Below are 24,256 nucleotides of genomic sequence, written 5' to 3' on the forward strand. Positions count from 1 at the left end.
GACCTGTGTACGCATGTGTGATAAATCCCGATTTTTCTGTGCGTACACACATTCTAAATTCCGTGCGTAGGAACGGAAATAGAACACTTTCTACGCATTGTTGATAAATGAGGGCCCAGGTCTTCACATTTAACCCTTTCACTACCACACTACAGCCCTATTTTCAGAAAATCTGCCTAAAAGTACATGCCCAAGTAAATGGAAGATTGCTTCACTTCTACAAGGTCAATTAGCATGTTCTTGGTATCTATATGAACATCTATGGACCTCCGGGAATGTATTCCCAGTATCAGAGATATTGTGTCTGTTACTATGCTTGAGTAAATCGTAATGAAACAAAGTACAAACAAAATAGTTTTTCTTTGCATCTTTGACAGTGAATAACACCATGCTAACATTGCGGGTGATCAGATTCCCCTCACTGAGCTCATTCAGCACCTTCTTGTGATCAAGATTACAAAAGATCTAAGCAAATGAATAAAGGGAAGATGATTAAACAGAAGGATTTGTAGATAAAGTACTGAATTCTGCCATCCGGACACATGCAATTTGAATCATAATGCATTTGAATATAGACTATAGAATATCAGGCCTATGAATGACCTTATTATGGCCAAGTCATACATCTATGGATAGGGCCAAATCTCCTCTTTCCAGTGGCAGTGTTAAATCTGTGGATTTAGTCATTTCCTCACGCACATAGAATTCACATTATTCAGAGAAATTCTTATTTTCGAAAAATGTTAAAAACATCGGTAAACAAACGTAGTGCTGAAAAATATACACTTTGACTGCTGTAAAAATGTACAATATCTTGTGCTAATTGAGTGAATAGAACCCCCCCCCCCCCCCCCCCCCCCTTCCCTACTGCAGTGGGCAGCCCTCCTGCTTGAACACCAGCTCCACCGCCTCCCTCACGTCCTGCACCACGTAGGAGGGCTGCGTCAGCATGGGGTCGAAGCGGAAGTCCCGGTGGCCGTGGAAGATGCGCTGCGGCGTCTCCGAGGGCGGGTCCTGCTGCTGGTCTCTGCTGTAGACGCCGGTGCACACCAGGATGGAGCTGCAGGCCTGAGGGAGGGACTCCCCGAGCTGCAGGCTGTCTGCGGGCGCAGCAACACAACACACCCTCTTAACAACAACTTCACCCTTTCACTACCACCGCTGCAGAAGGTTAACCCTTCACTATCACACTACCGACGGTTAACCTTTCACTACCACCGCTGCAGAAGGTTAACCCTTTACTATCACACTACCGACGGTTAACCTTTCACTACCACCGCTGCAGAAGGTTAACCCTTCACTATCACACTACCGACGGTTAACCTTTCACTACCACCGCTGCAGAAGGTTAACCCTTTACTATCACACTACCGACGGTTAACCTTTCACTACCACCGCTGCAGAAGGTTAACCCTTTACTATCACACTACCGACGGTTAACCTTTCACTACCACCGCTGCAGAAGGTTAACCCTTTACTATCACACTACCGACGGTTAACCTTTCACTACCACGCTGCAGAAGGTTAACCCTTCACTATCACACTACCGACGGTTAACCTTTCACTACCACCGCTGCAGAAGGTTAACCCTTTACTATCACACTACCGACGGTTAACCTTTCACTACCACCGCTGCAGAAGGTTAACCCTTTACTATCACACTACCGACGGTTAACCTTTCACTACCACGCTGCAGAAGGTTAACCCTTCACTATCACACTACCGACGGTTAACCTTTCACTACCACGCTGCAGAAGGTTAACCCTTCACTATCACACTACCGACGGTTAACCTTTCACTACCACGCTACAGAAGGTTAACCTTTCACTACCACACTACCGGCGGTTAACCGTCTGTAGTGTGGTAGTGAAAGGGTTAACCTTCTGTAGTGTGGTAGTGAAATGGTTAAAGATGGCATGAAACACCATAATTATCATTCAAATGATGTTATTAAATGTATGTAATGGTAGCGTGTACAATGTTAACTCAATGATGTGTCATATTATCTAGCAAGAGACCGTTGATTAATGATGCTAATATATACTAGCGTTTCATATCCACTGTACTTTTGGTTGTTACTACTTGGCATAAGTAAACATTTTCTCAAAGTTTCTTGATTAATATTTAGTTTGTTTGTGTCAAAATGTAAAAAAGAAAAAAAATGTTTTGCCCCATATCTGTTTTGTCAGTTTTGAGTTATAGGTCCTGTGACCTCACTGAATTGCATTGTCTGAGACACACTCCTACGCAGAGAGTTGGACGACATGTCCACGCAGGTTAACCGTCTGTAGTGAAAGGGTTACTATGGGTCTTTGAGGTCCTGTGAGACTCTGGGCATTCCATTTGTGCTCACACAAGAAATGTGATCAAATTCCTATGGCAATTCCTGTCCTCCACATACCTGACGCTCCACCCGCTCTGTTCTACACCCTGTCCTCCACCTACCTGACGCTCCACTCGCTCTGTTCTACACCCTGTCCTCCACCTACCTGTTCTACACCCTGTCCTCCACCCGCTCTGTTCTACACCCTGTCCTCCACCCACCTGTTCTACACCCTGTCCTCCACCTACCTGTTCTACACCCTGTCCTCCACCTACCTGTTCTACACCCTGTCCTCCACCCGCTCTGTTCTACACCCTGTCCTCCACCCACCTGTTCTACACCCTGTCCTCCACCTACCTGTTCTACACCCTGTCCTCCACCTACCTGTTCTACACCCTGTCCTCCACCTACCTGTTCTACACCCTGTCCTCCACCTACCTGTTCTACACCCTGTCCTCCACCCACCTGTTCTACACCCTGTCCTCCACCTACCTGTTCTACACCCTGTCCTCCACCTACCTGACGCTCTCTGTTCTACACCCTGTCCTCCACCTACCTGACGCTCTCTGTTCTACACCCTGTCCTCCACCTACCTGACGCTCTCTGTTCTACACCCTGTCCTCCACCTACCTGACGCTCTCTGTTCTACACCCTGTCCTCCACCTACCTGACGCTCTCTGTTCTACACCCTGTCCTCCACCTACCTGACGCTCTCTGTTCTACACCCTGTCCTCCACCTACCTGACGCTCTCTGTTCTACACCCTGTCCTCCACCTACCTGACGCTCTCTGTTCTACACCCTGTCCTCCACCTACCTGACGCTCTCTGTTCTACACCCTGTCCTCCACCTACCTGACGCTCCACCCAGCTCTGCCGAGGTCATCTTAGGCGTGTCGTCCACAGTTGTGCTCCGGGTCTCCCCGGCGCCCGTGGCCTGCGTCTGGCCCCTGGCCCGCCGCGAGGCCTGGAGGTAGCGGTTGTAAAGGTTTGCGCCGTAGATGTCGGCCATGGGGTTGTCGCTGTGAAATGAGAGGTAGACTGTGAGCTTCAGACATCAGGCTGTGATACATACTGTTATTATTATATCACTGCTTGACATTAACATGCTTTGTTAGTACGTGCGTCTCCTGGCCCTGGGGCACACGAGAGTCTCTCTGGAGTCTGTCTACTGATTGTGTTGGGATTTAACCCTTTCACTGCCACACTACAGAAGGGTAACACTAGTAGTGATAGTAAAGGGTTAACCTTCTGTAGTGTGGCAGTGAAAGGGTTAACCTGTTGTTGTGTGGCCGTGAAAGGGTTAATGAACGACTGACCTGATAAGAGTCTCTACCGGTTGTATATTGTGATATGAGTCTCTACCGGTTGTATTGTGATATGAGTCTCTACTAGGGATGTCCGATATTATCGGCCTACCGATATTATCGGCCGATATCGGCATTAAAATGTGATATCGGAAAATATCGGTATCGGTTTTAAAAAAAAAATTCAAAGAAAAGAAATTTACATTTCTATAGAAATGATGTCCGATATTATCGGCCTACCGATATTATCGGCCGATATCGGCATTAAAATGTGATATCGGAAAATATCGGTATCGGTTTAAAAAAAAAAATTAAAAGAAAAGAAATTTACATTTCTATAGAAATGATGTCCGATATTATCGGCCTACCGATATTATCGGCCGATATCGGCATTAAAATGTGATATCGGAAAATATCGGTATCGGTTTTAAAAAAAAAATTAAAAGAAAAGAAATTTACATTTCTATAGAAATGATGTCCGATATTATCGGCCTACCGATATTATCGGCCGATATCGGCATTAAAATGTGATATCGGTTGATATCGGTATCGGAAATTAAGAGTTGGACAATATCGGTATATCGGTATCGGTAAAAAAGCCAATATCGAGCATCCCTAGTCTCTACTGGTTGTATTGTGATATGAGTCTCTACTGGTTGTATTGTGATATGAGTCTCTACTGGTTGTATTGTGATATGAGTCTCTACCGGTTGTATTGTGATATGAGTCTCTACTGGTTGTATATTGTGATAAGAGTCTCTACCGGTTGTATTGTGATATGAGTCTCTACCGGTTGTATATTGTGATATGAGTCTCTACCGGTTGTATTGTGATATGAGTCTCTACCGGTTGTATATTGTGATAAGAGTCTCTACCGGAGGGGAGCTCCAGTAGCTCACCGCGTACCGCAAGCGCTATTTCAGCGCCGTGGACAACCGTGCTCGTCACGGATCTGGGGCTTAGCGAGTTCGAATCCCGACTGCAGCCGTGCCTTTCCCAGAGTGTCTTCCCCCCCATCTGAACCCTTTCAGCCTGTTTCTGTCGGTCATCCTTGACCAGTATAAATGTGATAAACACATAAAAGAGCCAGGGGAATGGCCAAAGTTTAAAAAAAAAAATAGTCTCTACCGGTTGTATATTGTGATATGAGTCTCTACCGGTTGTATTGTGATATGAGTCTCTACTGGTTGTATTGTGATATCAGTCTCTACCGGTTGTATATTGTGATAAGAGTCTCTACCGGTTGTATTGTGATAAGTCTCTACCGGTTGTATATTGTGATATGAGTCTCTACCGGTTGTATTGTGATAAGAGTCTCTACCGGTTGTATTATGAATGGCTGGGACTTTATCGCATTAATTGCGATTAATTAACTACAGAAAGAATGAAAAGTAAAAAAAAAAATTATGCATTTAATCGCGTGATGATTTTTCTTTATTGTGTAAGAATTAGTGCTGTCAGGCGATTAAAAAAATTAATCTAATTAATTACAGGATTTGTAATTAATTAATCTAATTAATCGCATTTTAATCGCATAACCATTTTAGGCCTGATATTTTATATTCTATAATCATATTTCAAATTGCATGTGTCCGGGTGGCAGAATTCAGTACTGTATCTACAAAACCTTCTGTTATAATCATCTTCCCTTTATTATTTTTCAGGTCTGGTCAATTTTAGCATGGTGTTATTCACAGTAAAAAAATAAAAAAAATAATTGAATTGATATTCTCATTTGGTTCATTACAATTTACTCAAGCCTAGTAACAGACACAGTATTTCTGACACTGGGAATACATTCCCTGAGATCCATAGATGCCCCTATAATCAGATACCAAGAACATGCAAATGGACCATTTAAAAAAAAAAAAAAAAAAGCTTGTAAATGTTTATTCTACGTTCTTATGGAATGAATGAGATTAAAAAAATAAATAAAAAAGTATTAAATCAAATATTTTTTTTTATTAATTTTGAGTTAATTTTCATAACGCGATAATTTGCTGTGTAATTAATTAATCTAATTAACGCAATAAACTGACAGCCCTAGTAAGAATGTTACCTTTCAAAGAAGACCAGACTCATGCATGTGCTATAAGTATACAGTATATCGCAAATTACTTTTTTTCTTAGTCTGGTTTGTTCATACAGAATACTGAAAAAATAAGAGAAATTGATCAATCAACTGTTCTGGAATGTACTTGAAAGTACTGCGTTTTACTTTGACCTCGAAAGTGCTTGAGTTTACAAAAGGTCCTTTGTGCTATATATATTATTCCAAAATGTGCTGCACTTTGTTACAAATTGCAATGATCTGTTGGTCTGTGTAGTAGCTAATACAGGATTTTGCTGCTTAAACGTATCATGTATAATGTATATTCATTGGTTCACTCGTATACCAAAATCCATTTGAATTGAAAAATTTTGCTTTTCGCCTTCAAATATTGATATGCGATTAAAATGTGATTAATTTCAATGGATTAACTATAATAAAGTCTTGAATTAATTGGATTAAAATGTTTAACCGAGTCCCACCACTAAAATGTGTGATACACTGGAGGACTGACCCGATGGCGTAGAGTCGCTCCACCGGCCGCGTCCAGCCCAGGCTCTCGGCCTGCTGCCGGATGAGCAGCTCGGCGTAGTTGTACGTCACCACGCTGGGCTTCCCGATCAGAGCGTCGTACTTCAGCTCCCAGCCGGTGATCTTCTTGTACAGGCTCTCCAGGCACACCAGGAACATGCCATGACCAAACCTACAACACAGAAGGAATGAATGAATGAATGAATGAATGAATGAATGAATGAATGAATGAATGAATGAATGAATGAATGAATGAATGAATGAATGAATGAATGAATGAATGAATGAATGAATGAATGAATTAATGAATGAGAGCACCCAGCCTGTATAAAGAGACACAGGGGGCACCCAGCCTGTATGAAGAGGCACAGGGGGCACCCAGCCTGTATGAAGAGACACAGGGCACCCAGCCTGTATGAAGAGACACAGGGGGCACCCAGCCTGTATGAAGAGGCACAGGGCACCCAGCCTGTATGAAGAGGCACAGGGGGCACCCAGCCTGTATGAAGAGGCACAAAGCACCCAGCCTGTATGAAGAGGCACAGAGCACCCAGCCTGTATGAAGAGACACAGGGCACCCAGCCTGTATGAAGAGACACAGGGCACCCAGCCTGTATGAAGAGGCACAGGGCACCCAGCCTGTATGAAGAGGCACAGGGGGCACCCAGCCTGTATGAAGAGACACAGGGCACCCAGCCTGTATGAAGAGGCACAGGGGGCACCCAGCCTGTATGAAGAGGCACAGGGCACCCAGCCTGTATGAAGAGGCACAGGGGGCACCCAGCCTGTATGAAGAGACACAGGGGGCACCCAGCCTGTATGAAGAGGCACAGGGGGCACCCAGCCTGTATGAAGAGACACAGGGCACCCAGCCTGTATGAAGAGACACAGGGGGCACCCAGCCTGTATGAAGAGGCACAGGGGGCACCCAGCCTGTATGAAGAGACACAGGGCACCCAGCCTGTATGAAGAGACACAGGGCACCCAGCCTGTATAAAGAGACACAGGGGGCACCCAGCCTGTATGAAGAGACACAGGGGGCACCCAGCCTGTATGAAGAGACACAGGGCACCCAGCCTGTATGAAGAGACACAGGGGGCACCCAGCCTGTATGAAGAGGCACAGGGGGCACCCAGCCTGTATGAAGAGACACAGGGGGCACCCAGCCTGTATGAAGAGACACAGAGCACCCAGCCTGTATGAAGAGGCACAGGGGGCAGCCAGCCTGTATGAAGAGGCACAGGGGGCACCCAGCCTGTATAAAGAGACACAGGGCACCCAGCCTGTATGAAGAGGCACAGGGGGCACCCAGCCTGTATGAAGAGACACAGGGGGCACCCAGCCTGTATGAAGAGGCACAGGGGGCACCCAGCCTGTATGAAGAGGCACAGGGGGCACCCAGCCTGTATGAAGAGGCACAGGGGGCACCCAGCCTGTATGAAGAGGCACAGGGGGCACCCAGCCTGTATGAAGAGACACAGGGGGCACCCAGCCTGTATGAAGAGGCACAGGGCACCCAGCCTGTATAAAGAGACACAGGGCACCCAGCCTGTATGAAGAGGCACAGGGGGCACCCAGCCTGTATGAAGAGGCACAGGGGGCACCCAGCCTGTATGAAGAGACACAGGGGGCACCCAGCCTGTATGAAGAGGCACAGGGCACCCAGCCTGTATGAAGAGGCACAGGGGGCACCCAGCCTGTATGAAGAGGCACAGGGCACCCAGCCTGTATGAAGAGGCACAGGGGGCACCCAGCCTGTATGAAGAGGCACAGGGCACCCAGCCTGTATGAAGAGGCACAGGGCACCCAGCCTGGAGGCCGTATGTAAACAAACACCTCACTCATCATTAACACATTGACCGCCACAGCAGGGGGTGCTGATACCCCATTCATTGCCAGGTCTTTATTCAATGGATATAGTTTTAGACTGTGACATTTGCAAGTGCTTAAAATATATCTTATAATATATCTTTGGGTCTAATAACGCCGTCGAGTCTCAGTGAGTCGCTTCTAGTCAACATTCCCGAGACAGATTGTTTTTTCATCCGTACATTTCCGTTTTATACCGTTTTGAAAAGAGTATGGTTTGGGTGTTTTTCAGTAATTCCAGGAAAAGGCAAGAAAAATGCATTTTACTGTAATCCAGTCATCACGTTGTAATTTTTCGGCTGATTATCTAATCATCCTGAAATCAACGCTAGATTATCACTATTATGTCTCCTCACATCCATACATGAAACGACCGTCGTAGCGCGGCGCTCACCCCCCCCCCTCCTACCCAACGGTAAACAGCCATACACGGTACACACTGATAGCTGTGATCGGGGTAGAAATAAATGTCAGATCAACGATCAAATTTATATATAATCTTCTTACCTTGTATCTGATGTAATGCAAAAGAGATAATCCAAATATCTGGTCGCAATTCGCTCGTGGAGGTCTGCGCCACACTACCGACCGTTTCACAATGACGGGCGGGCGGGGTTACTGTTGCATGCCATTGTTGTATAGAACTGACTCGCCTGAATATTTAAACCCCGCCCACCCGGCTCAGATCGCTTCCTGAAACACACCAGCCAATTTTGAATGAGATGCAATAGCTCCGCCTGGCAGTAGAGGGCGGTGTTGACCGTCTGCCAGCTCAGACAGACTCTGAAGGGGATACAGAGGCTGCAGCTATGAAAAATTAATAGTATAGCGAATAAATGAAATATCGATCCCAAAAACGAGTTAACTCGTGTCTGGCGCTCAACGATTGGCAGCCAATAACGAGTAAACTTGTTTTTGGCTGGGAATGTGTTAACTGTTGAGTGTTGCTGTCTGTGTAAAGCTCTGTGTACTTGAGAACTGGCCGGTGAAGCTCTGTGGTTGGTGGAGCCTCGTGAGGACGTACCGGTTAGGATCAGTGGTGCGTTGGTGATTTCATACCTGGTTGCACTGTGTTTTAATGACGCCATGTGCATGCGCATAAATGTTCCCTCGCGTGCACACAGACTAAAGACAATGCCTAATTTCCTCTAGGAATGGAATGTAACACATTTCATTCACAAGTTTTGTGTGAATGTATCTGAGGACGTATTTGAACACACCTGACGACCTGAGCTATTGTTATGCAAAGTAGCCAGGTGAGTACTTGGCGAGTTGGCGCATCAGTCGAGTGCAGCACATTCCTTCCACATGCTTCTGCTCACAGAGCCGGTTGCTCGGCGTGCAACCCCGTCCCATGACCAACACACCCCTGGTTAGGATGCAAACAGGCTGGATAAACTGGTCAGGAAGGCCAGTAGCATGGTTGGGGTGGAGCTGGACTCTCTAGCGATGGTGGCGGAGAGGAGGAGCCTTGCTAAGCTCCAGGCCATCAGGGACAACCCCTCCCACCCACTACACACAGACTTGGCTGACAGGAGGAGCATGTTCAGTGCTAGGCTAACACTCCCTAAATGTAGCACTGAATGGCACAGGAAGTCCTTCATTCCAACAGCCATCAGACTATACAATGCATCACTGTGCCTCACTGCCTCACTGAGCACAGGGTGAGTTACCATCTTCCTGGACTTTTACTTTTGAAATAACACTGTGCAATATTACACTTACTGTAGACCTCTGTATATTTTTACTGTATATTTTATTCTATTCTTATTCTTAGGCTATTTGTTTTGTTATTCTTATTCGTGACTTTGTTCTGTCTAAATGTTTAATGTTGAGCGATTTGTTGTGTAAAATCTCCCTCTGGATAATTAAAGTATTTATATTTCTATTCTATTCTATTCTATTCTATTCTATTCTATTCTATTCTATAGTGCGTTAGCTCATATTTAGGCTTTCCCAGCTTCCCATTGGTCAGGACGACGCCCAATGATTAAGTGTATCAGTAGTGGTGGGCCTGATCTCTGCCAACGACGAGAGGGCCTACCTGGAAGAGGTAGAGAATCTGTCACAGTGGTGTCAGGAGAACTGCCTCTCCCTGAACGTCAGCAAAACAAAAGAGATGATTGTGGACTTCAGGAGGTCGGGGGTCAAGGACTACAGCCCCCTCAGCATCGACGGGGCACCGGTTGAGAGAGTGAACAGTTTCAAGTACCTCGGAGCCCACATATCCGAGGACTTGACATGGACCACACACATTGACAGTGTTGTGAAGAAGGCACGACAACGCCTCTACTTCCTCAGGCGCCTAAGGAAGTTCCAAGTCAGTCAGAAGATCCTTAGGAACTTCTACTCATGTACAATCGAGAGCATCCTGACTGGCAACATCACCTCCTGGTTTGGGAATAGCACTGCACAAGAACGTAGCAGACTACAAAGAGTGACACGTTCAGCCGAACGCACAATTGGAGGGGGGCTTCCCACCCTCCAGAACATTTACAACAAGCGGTGCAGGGGGAAGGCTAAGAGAATCATCAAGGACTCCAGCCACCCGAACAACTGCCTCTTTGAACTGCTGCGGTCAGGCAAGCGATACCGGAGTCTTAAGGCGAGCACAGAAAGACTCAGAAGGAGCTTCTATCCCCAGGCCATCAGGCTGCTCAACAAACAATAAACACTATGCAGCAACCATCAAATGCACACAGCACACACATCCACACGCACACACTCACTTTAAACGGGCAACTCACTGCAGCACCCACTTTACACACTTTAGAACACCTAAACACACTTTACACTTTATATTTATTGGTAAAGGATTTGCACTACAACTCGCACACCTTACTGTAAATTGTACCTAAATTGTACCTCATCCCATTTCTGCTCTGCACTATATAGTATTGTATATTAGTACATTGCATAGTATATTGTATATTGTATGGTAACTCAGTTACTTCTATTCTGCATCGAACATTGTACATATGTCTATACTGAACTATACTATACTCTATTTTTACTTCTATTTTACATGCTATACTATTGTATTTCATACTATCTTGTCTAAAAGTATTCTGTACTTCTGTATGACAACTATTAAAGAAACTTGAAACTTGAAACTTGTTTAGCCCCGCCTACCTGGGGTTCTTGGCCTCGGCCATCCAGAGCAGGTCCATGTTACAGGCCAGCACGGGGATGTGAGGGTACTGCAGGGAGTTCAGAGCGTTCCCCGGCTGCCCATTGGTCAGGAGGACATCGATGATCAGCTGGAGGTTGGTCTCCCATCTGATTGGCTCTCCAAAGAGAATGACAGCTGCAGGGTGACAACAGAAGAGAAGAATAGTTTGTGGGTTTGTCATATGTTCATAAATAGATGTTACAATCAGCATGACTTTGATAACGTAACAGGACACCAGCGTGGCAGGGTGAGATCCTGAGTCTGTCTCCGTATGTCCTGGTGTGAATGGGTGTGTTGTTTTGATTGAGGAGACACATCAAAGACAATTGGCGTAGAACCATATAACTCTGTTATAGGTTTTCAGAGGTACTGTGTTTGCAACCTTTATTATATAAAGATGGTAAGTTAGATCCCCATTAGCTGATTAGTCTACCTTGGGTCCGACTTACAAAACAAGAAGAAGAAGAACAATTAAATTAAAACAAACAATACGCCTAATCAGACAAATACAAGCAAGCAAGACTTACAGTCAGACAGAACAAGATAGATGTGAACATGAGCACACAAATAATCCTAATAATCCTAATTAGTACTGCATCAGGTTGTCTTTCATGGTTTCTTTTTTAATGTAGGAGGGCTAGATAGAGGCGGTACATGATTTTGTTAGAAGATTGGTTCTTGGTAGTGGAACATCAAAAGGATATCTGCTAAACCTTTTATTATGTTTATGAATATCTTCTCTGTGTACCAACTGAGTGTTGTGACTTACAAGTTCTGTACGACAAGTCAGCAGCAAGGCTACAACTCTTTCAGCTGAGTAACAATGTTCATCAAACAGTGCTGAAACCTGGGTGCTGCAGTGTTGAGTGCATAGTAGTAGAGACACATTAGTATAGTAGGAAGAGTGCATGATAGTATAAGACAGTACGAAGGTTAGTGGAGCATTGATTGAAGAAGTGTGTTTTTGTCATAATCACGGCGAGAGCCTTCTTCGCTCCTCCTCATCCTCTCCCACATTCACGACGGAAGCCTCACACCCATATATGGGCAGCACCCCTTCCCCGGGTTCACACGCTGCCAAGCTCTTCAATCAACACAGCTGTGACTCATCAGTCACAGATCAGCGAGACGGTACATCTATCTGCAGATCCTGTCAAGACCTCGTCATGGTGTTAAACTATCTACCTAGGTACGACGACGCAACCTAAGCCTTGCAAACCTGTTCTTGTTGTTATTCCTTGACCTAACCCCTGTTCTCTATGTGCCAAGGACCTCCGCTCCAGTACACCAGCTACCTGGACATCCCGTGCTGCACAAGGAGTGCTCCTGCTCTTACCCACGACACAGACCTGTGTCTTCTGCCCCGTGCTGCACAGGGAGTGCACCTGTCCTCACCCCCCAAGAAACATTCCTATACCTGTGTGTTGCACATTCCTGCTGTTACACTATCTGCTTGGTGAATACCATTAAAACACCCTAAAACGCTCCATTCTCTCTTCTCCTGTGTTCTGCTATTGGGCTCCGCCAACCCCCATTCTCACAGTCGACGGCGAAAGATTGGTCGGGTTTCGGCTGTCCTAACTGTGGTGGGAAGTTCGTTCCACCATTGTGGAGCGAGGACGGGGAATAAGATGATAAGATAAGATGATCCTTTATTGATCCCCTTGGGGAAATTCGGGTGTCAAAGCAGCATGGGGGGGGGGGGGGGATACAGGGTGGGGGATGCATAGCTTCACAGTCCCATACAGTCCAGTATCTATATACACTATAGATACACTTAGTATAGACATAAATACAATATAATATAAAAAGTACAAACACAAGATAGTCCAGTGATGAGAGTCCAGTGATGTGAGTCTCTAGTGCAAAATACAAGATAGTCAGTACGGTGATGTGAGTCTCTAGTTCTCAAGTCCCGAGTTCTGACAGTGATAGTTCTGGCAGCAGATCTGACCGCCCAAGCCCTTTGTTGTAGAGCCTGATGGCTGCCAGTATAAAGGACCGGCCCAGACGGTTTGTGGTGTGTCTGGGGGGCATGAGTCTTAGGCTGAACGTGCTCTTCATTCTGGCTAGGCGGCTTCTCTTTGATGACCCTCCCGGAGCTCTGTTGTGTTTACAGTTGAGTACTTCCTGCTGATATGTAATCACTAGGGATGTCCGATATTATCGGCCTACCGATATTATCGGCCGATATCGGCATTAAAATGTGATATCGGAAAATATCTGTATCGGTTTTAAAAAAAAATATATATATACATATTTTTTTTACATTTCTATAACCTTTATTTACCCAGGCAAGCAAGTAAGAACAAATTCTCATTTTATTTATTGTCAAAAGTATGCATAATGTTGTGTTAATTCCACAACAAGAGATATGTAATGTTAATTACCTGAAATTATTCCGTTTTTTGGCAGGGGAAACCCTGCATATATCGGTATCGGTTGATATCGGTATCGGAAATTAAGAGTTGGACAATATCGGTATATCGGTATCGGTAAAAAAGCCAATATCGAGCATCCCTAGTAATCACATTCACACTCCAAGTGATTTGGATTCACTTTACAACTACAAATCAATGGGGTGGCCAAAGATATTTCAAAGCGGCAGTCACACGATTCTTCAGTGTAGGGATTCACTCATCTGACCTACGCACCGAAACAGATACTATCCCTGTCTGAGTGAAGGGTGATGGTTTGTGTCGGGTGCAGTGTCAATAACTGTGCTATGAGCCTTACTGCTCTGGCTGCTAAGCTGTGTAATATACAGGTTTGTCGTCCACATCAGACTCAGTGTGCGCGTGCATCAAGGAGGCAAAATGGAATCCTGGTCAGAACAACGGGGCAGACTACAATATATTTGCATTTGTTAGCCATGCTAGCGATCTAAACAATCAATCCATGCCAAAGCTGTAAAAGGTGAAAGACTGGGCGCCCCAGTGGCGAACCACATAACGCGCTGAGTCGCGGCACGGCCGACCCGGGTTCGATTCCCGGACCCGTCCTTATTTGCCAAATGTCTTCCCTCCACTCTGTCTCCCGTTCCTCCTCTCTCTCTCTACTGGACTGCCCAGTAGTAAAAAGCGATAAACTAAAAAATTCATATTTAAAAAGAAAAAAAAAGGTGAAAGACTCACAGCCATGCTGGCTAAATGACAACCAGCGGGTACTGCTGATTGGCTCAAATAGTATGTTTATAAACAAGAAACCTGTCTATACCTTACCTTCTATTGGAGGTAGACCTGTAGTTGGTTGACCCTGTAAACACAGGGATTATGTGATCAGGACAATGTCAAGAAGCTGGATATCAATGTTAGCATTGTGTCATATCATAATGACTGACTTCTCATGGTTCATTAGACTCTATTGTCTTCTCATGGTTCATTAGACTATTGTCTTCTCATGGTTCATTAGACTCTATTGTCTTCTCATGGTTCATTATACTCTATTGTCTTCTCATGGTTCATTAGACTCTATTGTCTTCTCGTGGTTCATTAGACTCTATTGTCTTCTCATGGTTCATTATACTCTATTGTCTTCTCATGGTTCATTAGACTCTATTGTCTTCTCATGGTTCATTAGACTCTATTGTCTTCTCATGGTGCATTCTGCTCTAGTCCAGCAGCTTCCAGAGACGCACAGTATTATGATTTCCTGTCATCTTACAGCACAAGTACAGTACAGCGGAAAGAAGTACAACCAGAGTACGAATGTAACAGTAAAGTGCAATAGTAATAAACAATGTAGAGGTGATTCCACTGGATATAAAGTATATAAAGAGTACTACTGACTGAGTAATAGTGCAGATGTATGTACAGTGTTATAGTATTATTATGTACAGTGATAAAGGTATAAAGACACTATGGTATGTAGCCTGCTTCAGGTATCAACCTCTAGCGTAATACTTACGTTGTGTTTTGGTCTCCTATTGTGATCCACGACATCCAGGAGAGGATAGGCCTCCCTCAACATGTCTATTGTGATGACGTTCTTAAAACCCAGGCTGGAGTTTCATTTGTTAAAGATAAACACGTGATAACAGGAGGTACACATATAACACATCCAGCAATCTGTAACACATCCAGCAATCTGTAAGCAATCTGTAACACATCCAGCTATCTGTAACACATCCATCAACATGTAACACACCCAGCAACATGTAACATATCCAGCAACATGTAACACACCCAGCAATCTGTAACACATTCATCAACATGTAACACATCCAGCAACATGTAACACACCCAGCAACCTGTAACACATCCAGCAACTGTAACACATCCATCAACCTGTAACACATCCAGCAACATGTAACACACCCAGCAACATGTAACACATCCAGCAACATGTAACACATCCAGCAACATGTAACACATCCAGCAACATGTAACACATCCAGCGAGGTCAGGATACTTCTGAGCCACCTCCAGCACAGGGCCCTGTCCCGACACCAACACGCACAGGTTGTGTAGGTGGCTGAACATCCGTAAAGGACTGTGGGACAGCATGACCTGGTCAGGAGACACCTGGGAGGAGGAGGGGACGACAACGTCGATAAGTTGATTTCATCGCCAGATCTGTCAAATTTGAGTCTTCCACGTCTAAAGATGCAGAGGGACCTGTTTAAATCTAGAGCTTACCAGCAATATCCCCAAGTGTGATACTTCACTAGTATACAAGTACTGTGGGTTTGGTTGGTTTAGTGATACTTCACTAGTATACAAGTACTGTGGGTTTGGTTTAGTGATACTTCACTAGTATACAAGTACTGTGGGTTTGGTTTAGTGATACTTCACTAGTATACAAGTACTGTGGGGTTGGTTTAGTGATACTTCACTAATACACAAGTACTCTGGGTTTGGTTTAGTGATACTTCACTAGTATACAAGTACTGTGAGTTTGGTTTAGTGATACTTCACTAGTATACAAGTACTGTGAGTTTGGTTTAGTGATACTTCACTAGTATACAAGTACTGTGGGTTTGGTTTAGTGATACCTTCCTAGTATACAAGTACTGTGGGTTTGATATAGTGATACTTCACTAGTATACAAGTACTGTGGGTTTGATATAGTGCTACTCTTACCTCTACCTCCAGCAGGTGGGACAGCTGTTCAGCCTTGGTCTGTCTCATGCAGTTCCCAGCGTTGGTCACAAACACCACGGGGACCTTGTACCTGCCCTGCCGGTCCACCAGGCTCCTGAAGCACTGCTTGGCGGCCGGGATGGGCGTCCTGCCACGCACCAGCACCCCGTCGATGTCAAACAGGAGCCCGAAGGAGCTGTGCCCCTGGGGAGAGAGAGAGACGGGCCGGATGGCTCATAAGAAAGGTATTTCATACCTCTTACAGCCCACGCACACCAGCCGCGAGCGCATGCACTCGCGGGTTCCGCACGAGAACGCGTGCGTGGCCGGGCAGCGTGAATATTTTCGGCAACCAACTTGTGTTTAGCGTTTCTCTGATTGGCCACTACGCCCATGTGACCACGGCAGCGCGAGAGAGCTGCAGCGCGGAAATAGGCTGTCTATTGCCATTCTCTAAGACAAACTCTAACCTTAACCAGCTCCTTAACAATGCCTAAACTTAACCCTTCTAACCATAACCAACTCCGAAACAATGCCTAACCTTAACCTTAACCATAACCAACTCCGAAAGAATGCCTAACCTTAACCCTAACTAGTGATGCACCGATGTGAAAATTGTGGCCGATACCGATAACCGATATTAATATTGCTGTTCTGGCCGATACCGATATTTACCGATGTCGATATCTCTGTATAGAAAACACTTTTTTTATGATAATCAAATAAAGAGCCATTTTCCAAAACGCATAATTTTTTTACTTTTGTAACTTATTTTCAGAAATGACTGATATTTTGAAACTATTTAAGGCCAAAACATGTAAAAAGAAAAAGAAAAAGATAATAATTTTTTTTTTTTTTTTTTTTTTTTTTTTTTTTATATCGGCCCTATCTTGATATCGGTCCGATACCGATGTGTAAAAAAACGGCCATATCGGCCGATATTATATCGGCCGCCGATATATCGTGCATCACTAACCCTAACCATAACCAACTCCGAAAGAATATTGCCATTCTCTAAGACAAACTCTAACCTTAACCAGCTCCTTAACAGCGCCTAAACGTAACCCTTCTAACCATAACCAACTCCGAAACAATGCCTAACCTTAACCAACTCCGAAACAATGCTTAAAGTTAACATGCCTAAACTTAACGGCGAAAGAATGATGCACATTAAAAAAAAAAAAAAAAAAAAATTGAAGGTAATCGAACTTGCCAGCAACGGGCCGTAGGATCCACAGCAAGCAGCGCTGCCAGTTGAGCTAGTTCTGGATAGTAAAAAAAAGGGGGGATTACTGCTACATAATGCTGCCGCTCCGCTATGCTGCTTGAATGATGATCAGTGTGACTGTACTCCTGAAAAAGTATAGTAGTATGGGTTATTTGTATTGGGAAAGATACATTAGCTGGTTGAACAACATCTATATGTGTGGTAATAATGCAGATATTGAGTGTATTTCTGTGAAAATGCACGTGGCGCACGCCTCTGAATCCAACCAAAGCGAAAAGGATCGCTTCCAGCCCGCGAGTCGCGCACCGCGGCGTCCGTTAACATGGGAGCGAAAGTGAAGCGCTGGTAGCCCGCTGTGTGGTCTAATAATAATAATAATAATAATATAAATGTGTATAAATGAAGACGTGTATATATGTACTTACATGACTGTAATGTGTTTAAATGAAGACATGTATATGTGTAATTACATGGCTGTAATGTGTAAATGAAGACGTGTATATGTGTACTTACATGGCTGTAGAATCCTTGATGTTTTAAATTTTTGCTAAATTCTCATCGACCTGTAGTTGTTTTGCTTGATTCTGTTATATTGCACAATGCTGCTACTATTGTATTAATATTTTCTGTAGAGCCTTTATTTTTAACTCTTTATCGATGCCATCTGGTATTGTCACTGAAATGACAATAAATAAAATAAATAAATAAAAGAATAATTTAGATGCACCAACTAATGGATGAAATTATTGTTGGATGAATCGATGACTTAAACAACGGTTAGTAGCACCGGCTCTAATGTCATGTCTGACTTATAGGTCACTCTTATTGATTGGTCAAAAACATCAACCAGCTGGTTCTGGGAGGAGCAGGCCTGCTGCACTGATCCAGTCACAGCTGGAGATGTAGGCTAAAGGTGAGGAAGAGGAGGAGGAGGAGGAGGAGGAGGAGGAGGAGGAGGAGGAGGAGGAGGAGGAGGAGGAGGGTACACTATGGGATTTGTCACAGCTTCTTAGATTACTTCTGTTAATAACACATGATGTTACGTGTACATATGGGAACTCTGTTTGTGGTGTTGCTGTTAGATGGGTATCTATGGCTGGTAAACATGGGTCAGGATGACAACACACACACACATGCACACACACACATGCATACACACACATGCACACACACACATGCACACACACACACACACACACACACACACACACACACACACACACACACACACACACACACACACACACACACACACACACACACACACACACACACACACACACACACACACACACACGTCAAATAATATCCTCTATGCGGGTAGTGCAGCCACCACTGTGAGTCATGTAATGTCCAAAGTTGTAAAGTTGTAAATATCATGTATGTTGAGCAACATATGGCAGGCTGGTTCAGGCGTGGTGTTGATAAGGTATTGATAGGGCCCGGTGGTGTTGATAAGGTATAGATGTAGGGCCCAGTACAATGGTGGCTTGTTAACAACAGGCAACATTGATAACTGCATTTGATTGCCAACTCACATAATGTATCACAAAGTTGATGTAGGCTACTTACATGGTTATATTGCTGTATAGTATAGGTGAAGACATGTGTTTGTGTTTACATGGTTTATAACGGTATATGAAGAATGTGTATGCTGTAATGTTATATGAAGATGTGTATATGTTGCAATCGCACCTTGCCTCAAAGTTTTGTACCTCATTTTCTGCATTGTACCTCACTGTTTACTAGTTTTTACTACTTTAGATTGTATATTGTATATTATGTATATTCCTCTTTACTTGCTTTTTTTCTTACCTACTTTAATTTTGTCTTACTGTATGAAGCACGCTCTCAGGGGCTCATACAGAACCAAGCATTTCACCATAAAGTAAGTGTATTTTATTGTGATATTTAATAAACAAACTTGACTGTAATGTGTATGAATTAAGACATGTGTGTACTTACATGGCTGTAATGTGTTAAGGCATGTATATATGTACTTACATGGCTGTAATGTAATGTGTTTAAATTAAGACGTGTATATGTGTAATTACATGGCTGTAATGTGTATGAATGAAGGCGTGATACTGTATGTGTATTTACATGGCTGTAATGTGTATAATAAATTAAGACATATATGTGTACTTACATGGTAAATAATGTGTATAATAAATTAAGACATATGTGTACTTACATGGCTGTAGTGTCTTGCAGATGAAGTCGGAGTGTTTGTACGTTTGGCTGCTCCTCCGTGGTCTCTCTGCAGCAGTCGCCAGCCACATTTCAGAAAGTTGATTCGTTGCATGGCTTTAAAATGCAAAATCTGTCAGGTAAACAATGAATGAAGTAAGAACACAGCTGAGCTGAGCTATCTTTAACTGGCCCACCGTTAGCCGCCTCCTTCGCTGGTTTGTGGAACAGAGAAGACGATCATATTATTACAAACGGAGAAAAACAATGAAAACCGAACCGTGAGCTTTAGTCTTTATGTTCTCATTTGACCTGATCGGCTGAATTATAGCTGCCATCACATTCAACATACCGATCAGTTCTAGCAGCGTCAAGCGAGCCAATAGTATGCAGCTGCAGAGCCGTAGAGCCAGCGGCGCTCTCAGGGCCGCGCTCTGACGGCCGTGCTGTGAGGGCCGCCTATTGCTTAATAACAGCGGAGCAGTGCTGCCGTTGCTTCCGCGTTTTCCCTGATTGGCTGCGACACGCCCCGCGGCAGGCGCGGCAACCGCAGAGCGGAGCGGCAGAGCTAAAGCAACACGCGTGAGGGCCGCTCAGCAGCGCCACCCACCCAATGGCTGAATTGGAGTATTGCACTGTGCGGGCACAGCTGATTGATTGATTGATTGAAAACTTTATTAACAGATTGCAGAATGGGTACAATACAGTACAGCTCAATACACACAATTGTTAAGGGGATGCAGACCAGAGAAAGACTTTCGTCTTGTTTACATCAGGGTCCCCCATTTTCAATTCATCAGGACATATATGACATACATGACATACAGATAGTCAGTACTGCTACATCTATACATATACCAGATTTGCAAATACAGTACTGTTTGTGATACAGAAGGAGTCAGGAAAAGGGAGTATATACATTTGACGTAGAAACTGTACATTGGAGGAGGTTGGGTGGGGGGGGTTGGGTACACTGGGATATTGACAACCATACTGGGTAATCTACATTGGAGGTGGTTGGGGGGGGGGGGGGGGCACACTGTATAAACAAGCAAAACTGTACATTGAGGGGGGGGGGGGGGAGACACTGTACAGACAAACAAAATTGTACATTGGACTATTGACAAAACCATACTAGGTAAATGACTGTACATTGGAGGGGGTTGGGTTAGGATATTTACAGGGGCCAGTGTTTAATTGCAGTCTCCCGTAGGTGTCCCTTGAGAGAGGTTTTGAAAGTGGGTAGTGATCCACATTCCTTTACAGCTTTGGGTAGGGCGTTCCACATTGATGTGGCATAATTGCGAAACGTGTTTAGTCCCTTATTTGAGCCGAATCTGGGTTTAACATGATTTGTGGAGCTCCCTCTGGTGTTGTGATCGTGGTATTCACTGACCTTTGGGAAGTATTTTGACATGTACATGGGTACCTTGGTCGTGTAGTGTATCTTGTAGACCAGGCCCATTGCAAGTTGCCCATTGCAAAGCTGTGACTGTGAGATCCGCCCGAGGCCAGAGGACGTATGAATGAATGAATGAATGAATGAATGAATGATTGAATGAATGAATGAATGAATGAATGAATGAATGAATGAATGAATGGATGAATGGATGAATGAATGAACGAATGAACGAATGAATGAATGAATGAATGAATGAATGAATGAATGAATGAATGCTTTATTTAACAGATTGCAGAATGGGTACGGCTCAATACACACAATTGTTAAGGGGATGCAGACCAGAGAAAGACGTTTGTCTTGTTTACATCAGGGTCCCCCATTTTCATTTCATATTGACATTTATGACATACTCAACACATACATGACATTTATGGCATAGGGACATACATGACATACAGGTATTTAGTACTGATACATTTGTGAGATATACGGTATTCAAATATACAGTACTGTTACTCATAGATCCTGATATGATGGGGAGGGGACTGTACATTAGGAGGGGGTGGGTGGGTGGGAGAGAAATATACATATATGGCGGGGAGAGAATATATACATGCGGTGGGGAGGAGACTGTCTAATAGGAGGGGGTGGGGGGTTTGGACATTTACGGTGGCCAGTTTCGAATTGCAGCCTCCCGTAGGTGCTCTTTAAGAGTGCCACGCCCAAGAATATTCGGGTTTACGCCCCGACCGTTGAGTGCCACGCCCGAGAATATTCGTTTTTTTTTTTAAATTTTTTATTAGCGATCTGAAATCATATTGCATCACACGAGCCTACCGTTGGAGATCCAGGGACTGCCGGCGATCAGATGTGAAAAAAGCGCCCCCTATCGTCTCCCAGATGGTAAATCACCCTTTTGGAATGAACTCAATGAAAGTGAATGGGAGAACGGATTTCTAACTCCACATTTTACTTCTCACTGATGCAGCCGGGGTTACCAGAGTTCATTCTGGAGCCTCTGAGCTGCGGGGAATCATGTGTTCTACTGTATACACGTTGGATCAATACACATATCGATTTTTTTCGAATGGTGATCAGGAATTGGAATATACCATTTGGATACCATCTGATGTTAGGTAAGGAATCTATGTTATCAGTGTTAGGATAATCAGACTCGTTTTCACGGAGTTATAAGCGTTTCCACTATATGTGATATTGCTGTTTTGACTGTAAAAGCCATGAGGAAATAATAGCAGCGATTATCAGCGCACGGCACAAGCGTGCGTGCGCACACATATACTATCGATCATCTAGTGTTTATTTGAAAATGATTCATAAATAGACCGACAAATGATAACGTTCTGGAATATTCCAGTAAAAGGCGATTATCATAGAATGGGTTGTTTTTCCCCGGAAAACGGGTGATTTTCAAAATGCTATCAAACGGAAATGAAGCGATAAAAATACAATCTGCCTTGCCAATGTTGACTGGAAAATGATTCTTTGATAAGCGATGGGCAGATTAGACACATAGCCATAATTTAAAACATAGATTAGGCGATATTAACGTTAACATTGGGAGTGGATGGTGGCATCAAGGGGGTAAAAAGGAAAACCCGGCGTGGCGCTCAAAGTGATTTATTAAGAGCGGTTTTGAATGTGGGTACATGTACATACTGTATGAGTAAATTAACTATACTTTTGCTCACACAATATCTTGAATGAATGCGATTATTTATTTCGAACTGTCCTGATTCTCCTAGATCTATCTGCAGCCTTCGACACAGTCAACCATCAGATCCTCCTCGCGGCCCTCGCAGGAATGGGAGTGGCTGGATCTGCGCTTACATGGCTGACATCATACCTCAACGACCGCTCCTACCAAGTGTCATCGAGAGGGACTCTGTCGGCGACCCACCCCCTCCGGACGGGTGTCCCCCAGGGCTCGGTCCTAGGACCCCTTCTCTTCTCCCTCTACACTAAATCACTGGGTAACATTATCACATCTCATGGCTTCTCATATCATTGTTATGCCGATGATACTCAACTCTTCCTCTCCTTCCCTCCCTCAGATATCCACGTCTCTGAGCGGATCTCGGCCTGTCTGTCCGACATCTCCGCCTGGATGACGACCAACCACCTCAAACTGAACCTAAGCAAAACAGAATTGCTCCACCTGCTGGCCAAATCCTCCCCCCTGACCGACCTCTCCATCACAGTCGAGAATGCAGCTGTGACCGCGTCCCCGACCGCCAAGAACCTTGGTGTTGTCCTCGACGACCAGTTGAACTTCTCTGCTCACATCGCAGCGACAACCAGAACCTGCAGATTCCTCCTGAGCAACGTCAGAAGGATACGCCCCTTCCTGACAAAAGAAGCCACCCAACTCCTCGTCCAATCAACAGTCATCTCCCGCCTCGACTACTGCAACGCACTGCTAGCTGGCCTCCCGGCCACTGCCACCAAGCCTCTTCAACTCATTCAAAACGCAGCGGCCCGCCTGATCTCAAACCTACCGAAGTCGGCCCATGTCACCCCACTTCTTAGGGACCTGCACTGGCTCCCCATTGCTGCACGTATCCGCTTCAAGGCCCTCGACCTAGCATACCGTGCGGCAAAGGGAACCGCTCCCGCCTACTTCCGGTCAATGGTCTCTAACTACACACCCTCAAGACCCCTACGCTCTGCATCTTCTGGCCGCCTCAGACCTACTCCTATCCAAGCTCCCGGAGGGTCATCAAAGAGAAGCCGCCTATTCTCAGTCCTTGCCCCTCAATGGTGGAATGAACTACCCATCCCAGTTAGGACAGCCGAATCCCGTCCAATCTTTCGCCGTCGACTAAAGACTCACTTCTTCAACCATTATCTGAAATGATCAAAAAAAAAAAATCTAACCCTGACTAACCTTACTGTCATGCACTTGTCCTAATAAACGAACCTACACTGTAACACGCAACACTTGATGAACATTGTTACTCAGCTGATAGAGTTGTACCCTTCTTGCTGTCTTGTCGTACAGAACTTGTAAGTCGCTTTGGATAAAAGCGTCAGCTAAATGACTAAATCTAAATCTAAATCTAAATCTAAATTGAAAATAAATAATAAT

General features: G+C 44.6%; 1 protein-coding gene across 1 annotated transcript; it reads right to left on the reverse strand.

Moving 5' to 3' along the window:
* Positions 1-864: 864 nt before the first annotated feature.
* hdhd5 (haloacid dehalogenase like hydrolase domain containing 5) lies at positions 865-20,079 on the reverse strand (the record flags this gene model as incomplete). Its single annotated transcript, XM_084335521.1, has 9 exons — positions 19,753-20,079; positions 16,331-16,534; positions 15,660-15,772; positions 15,156-15,249; positions 14,471-14,504; positions 11,210-11,384; positions 6,192-6,380; positions 3,176-3,342; positions 865-1,100 (listed from the first exon to the last, which is right to left on the reverse strand). The coding sequence occupies exons 1-9, from the start codon at positions 19,861-19,863 to the stop codon at positions 865-867; spliced, it is 1,323 nt and encodes a 440-aa protein (XP_084191647.1). The 5' UTR covers positions 19,864-20,079.
* Between the last annotated feature and the right edge of the window lie 4,177 nt (positions 20,080-24,256).

Source organism: Notolepis coatsorum (assembly GCF_963971535.1).
Source record: "Notolepis coatsorum genome assembly, chromosome: 18".
NCBI classification, from domain to species: Eukaryota; Metazoa; Chordata; class Actinopteri; order Aulopiformes; family Paralepididae; genus Notolepis; species Notolepis coatsorum.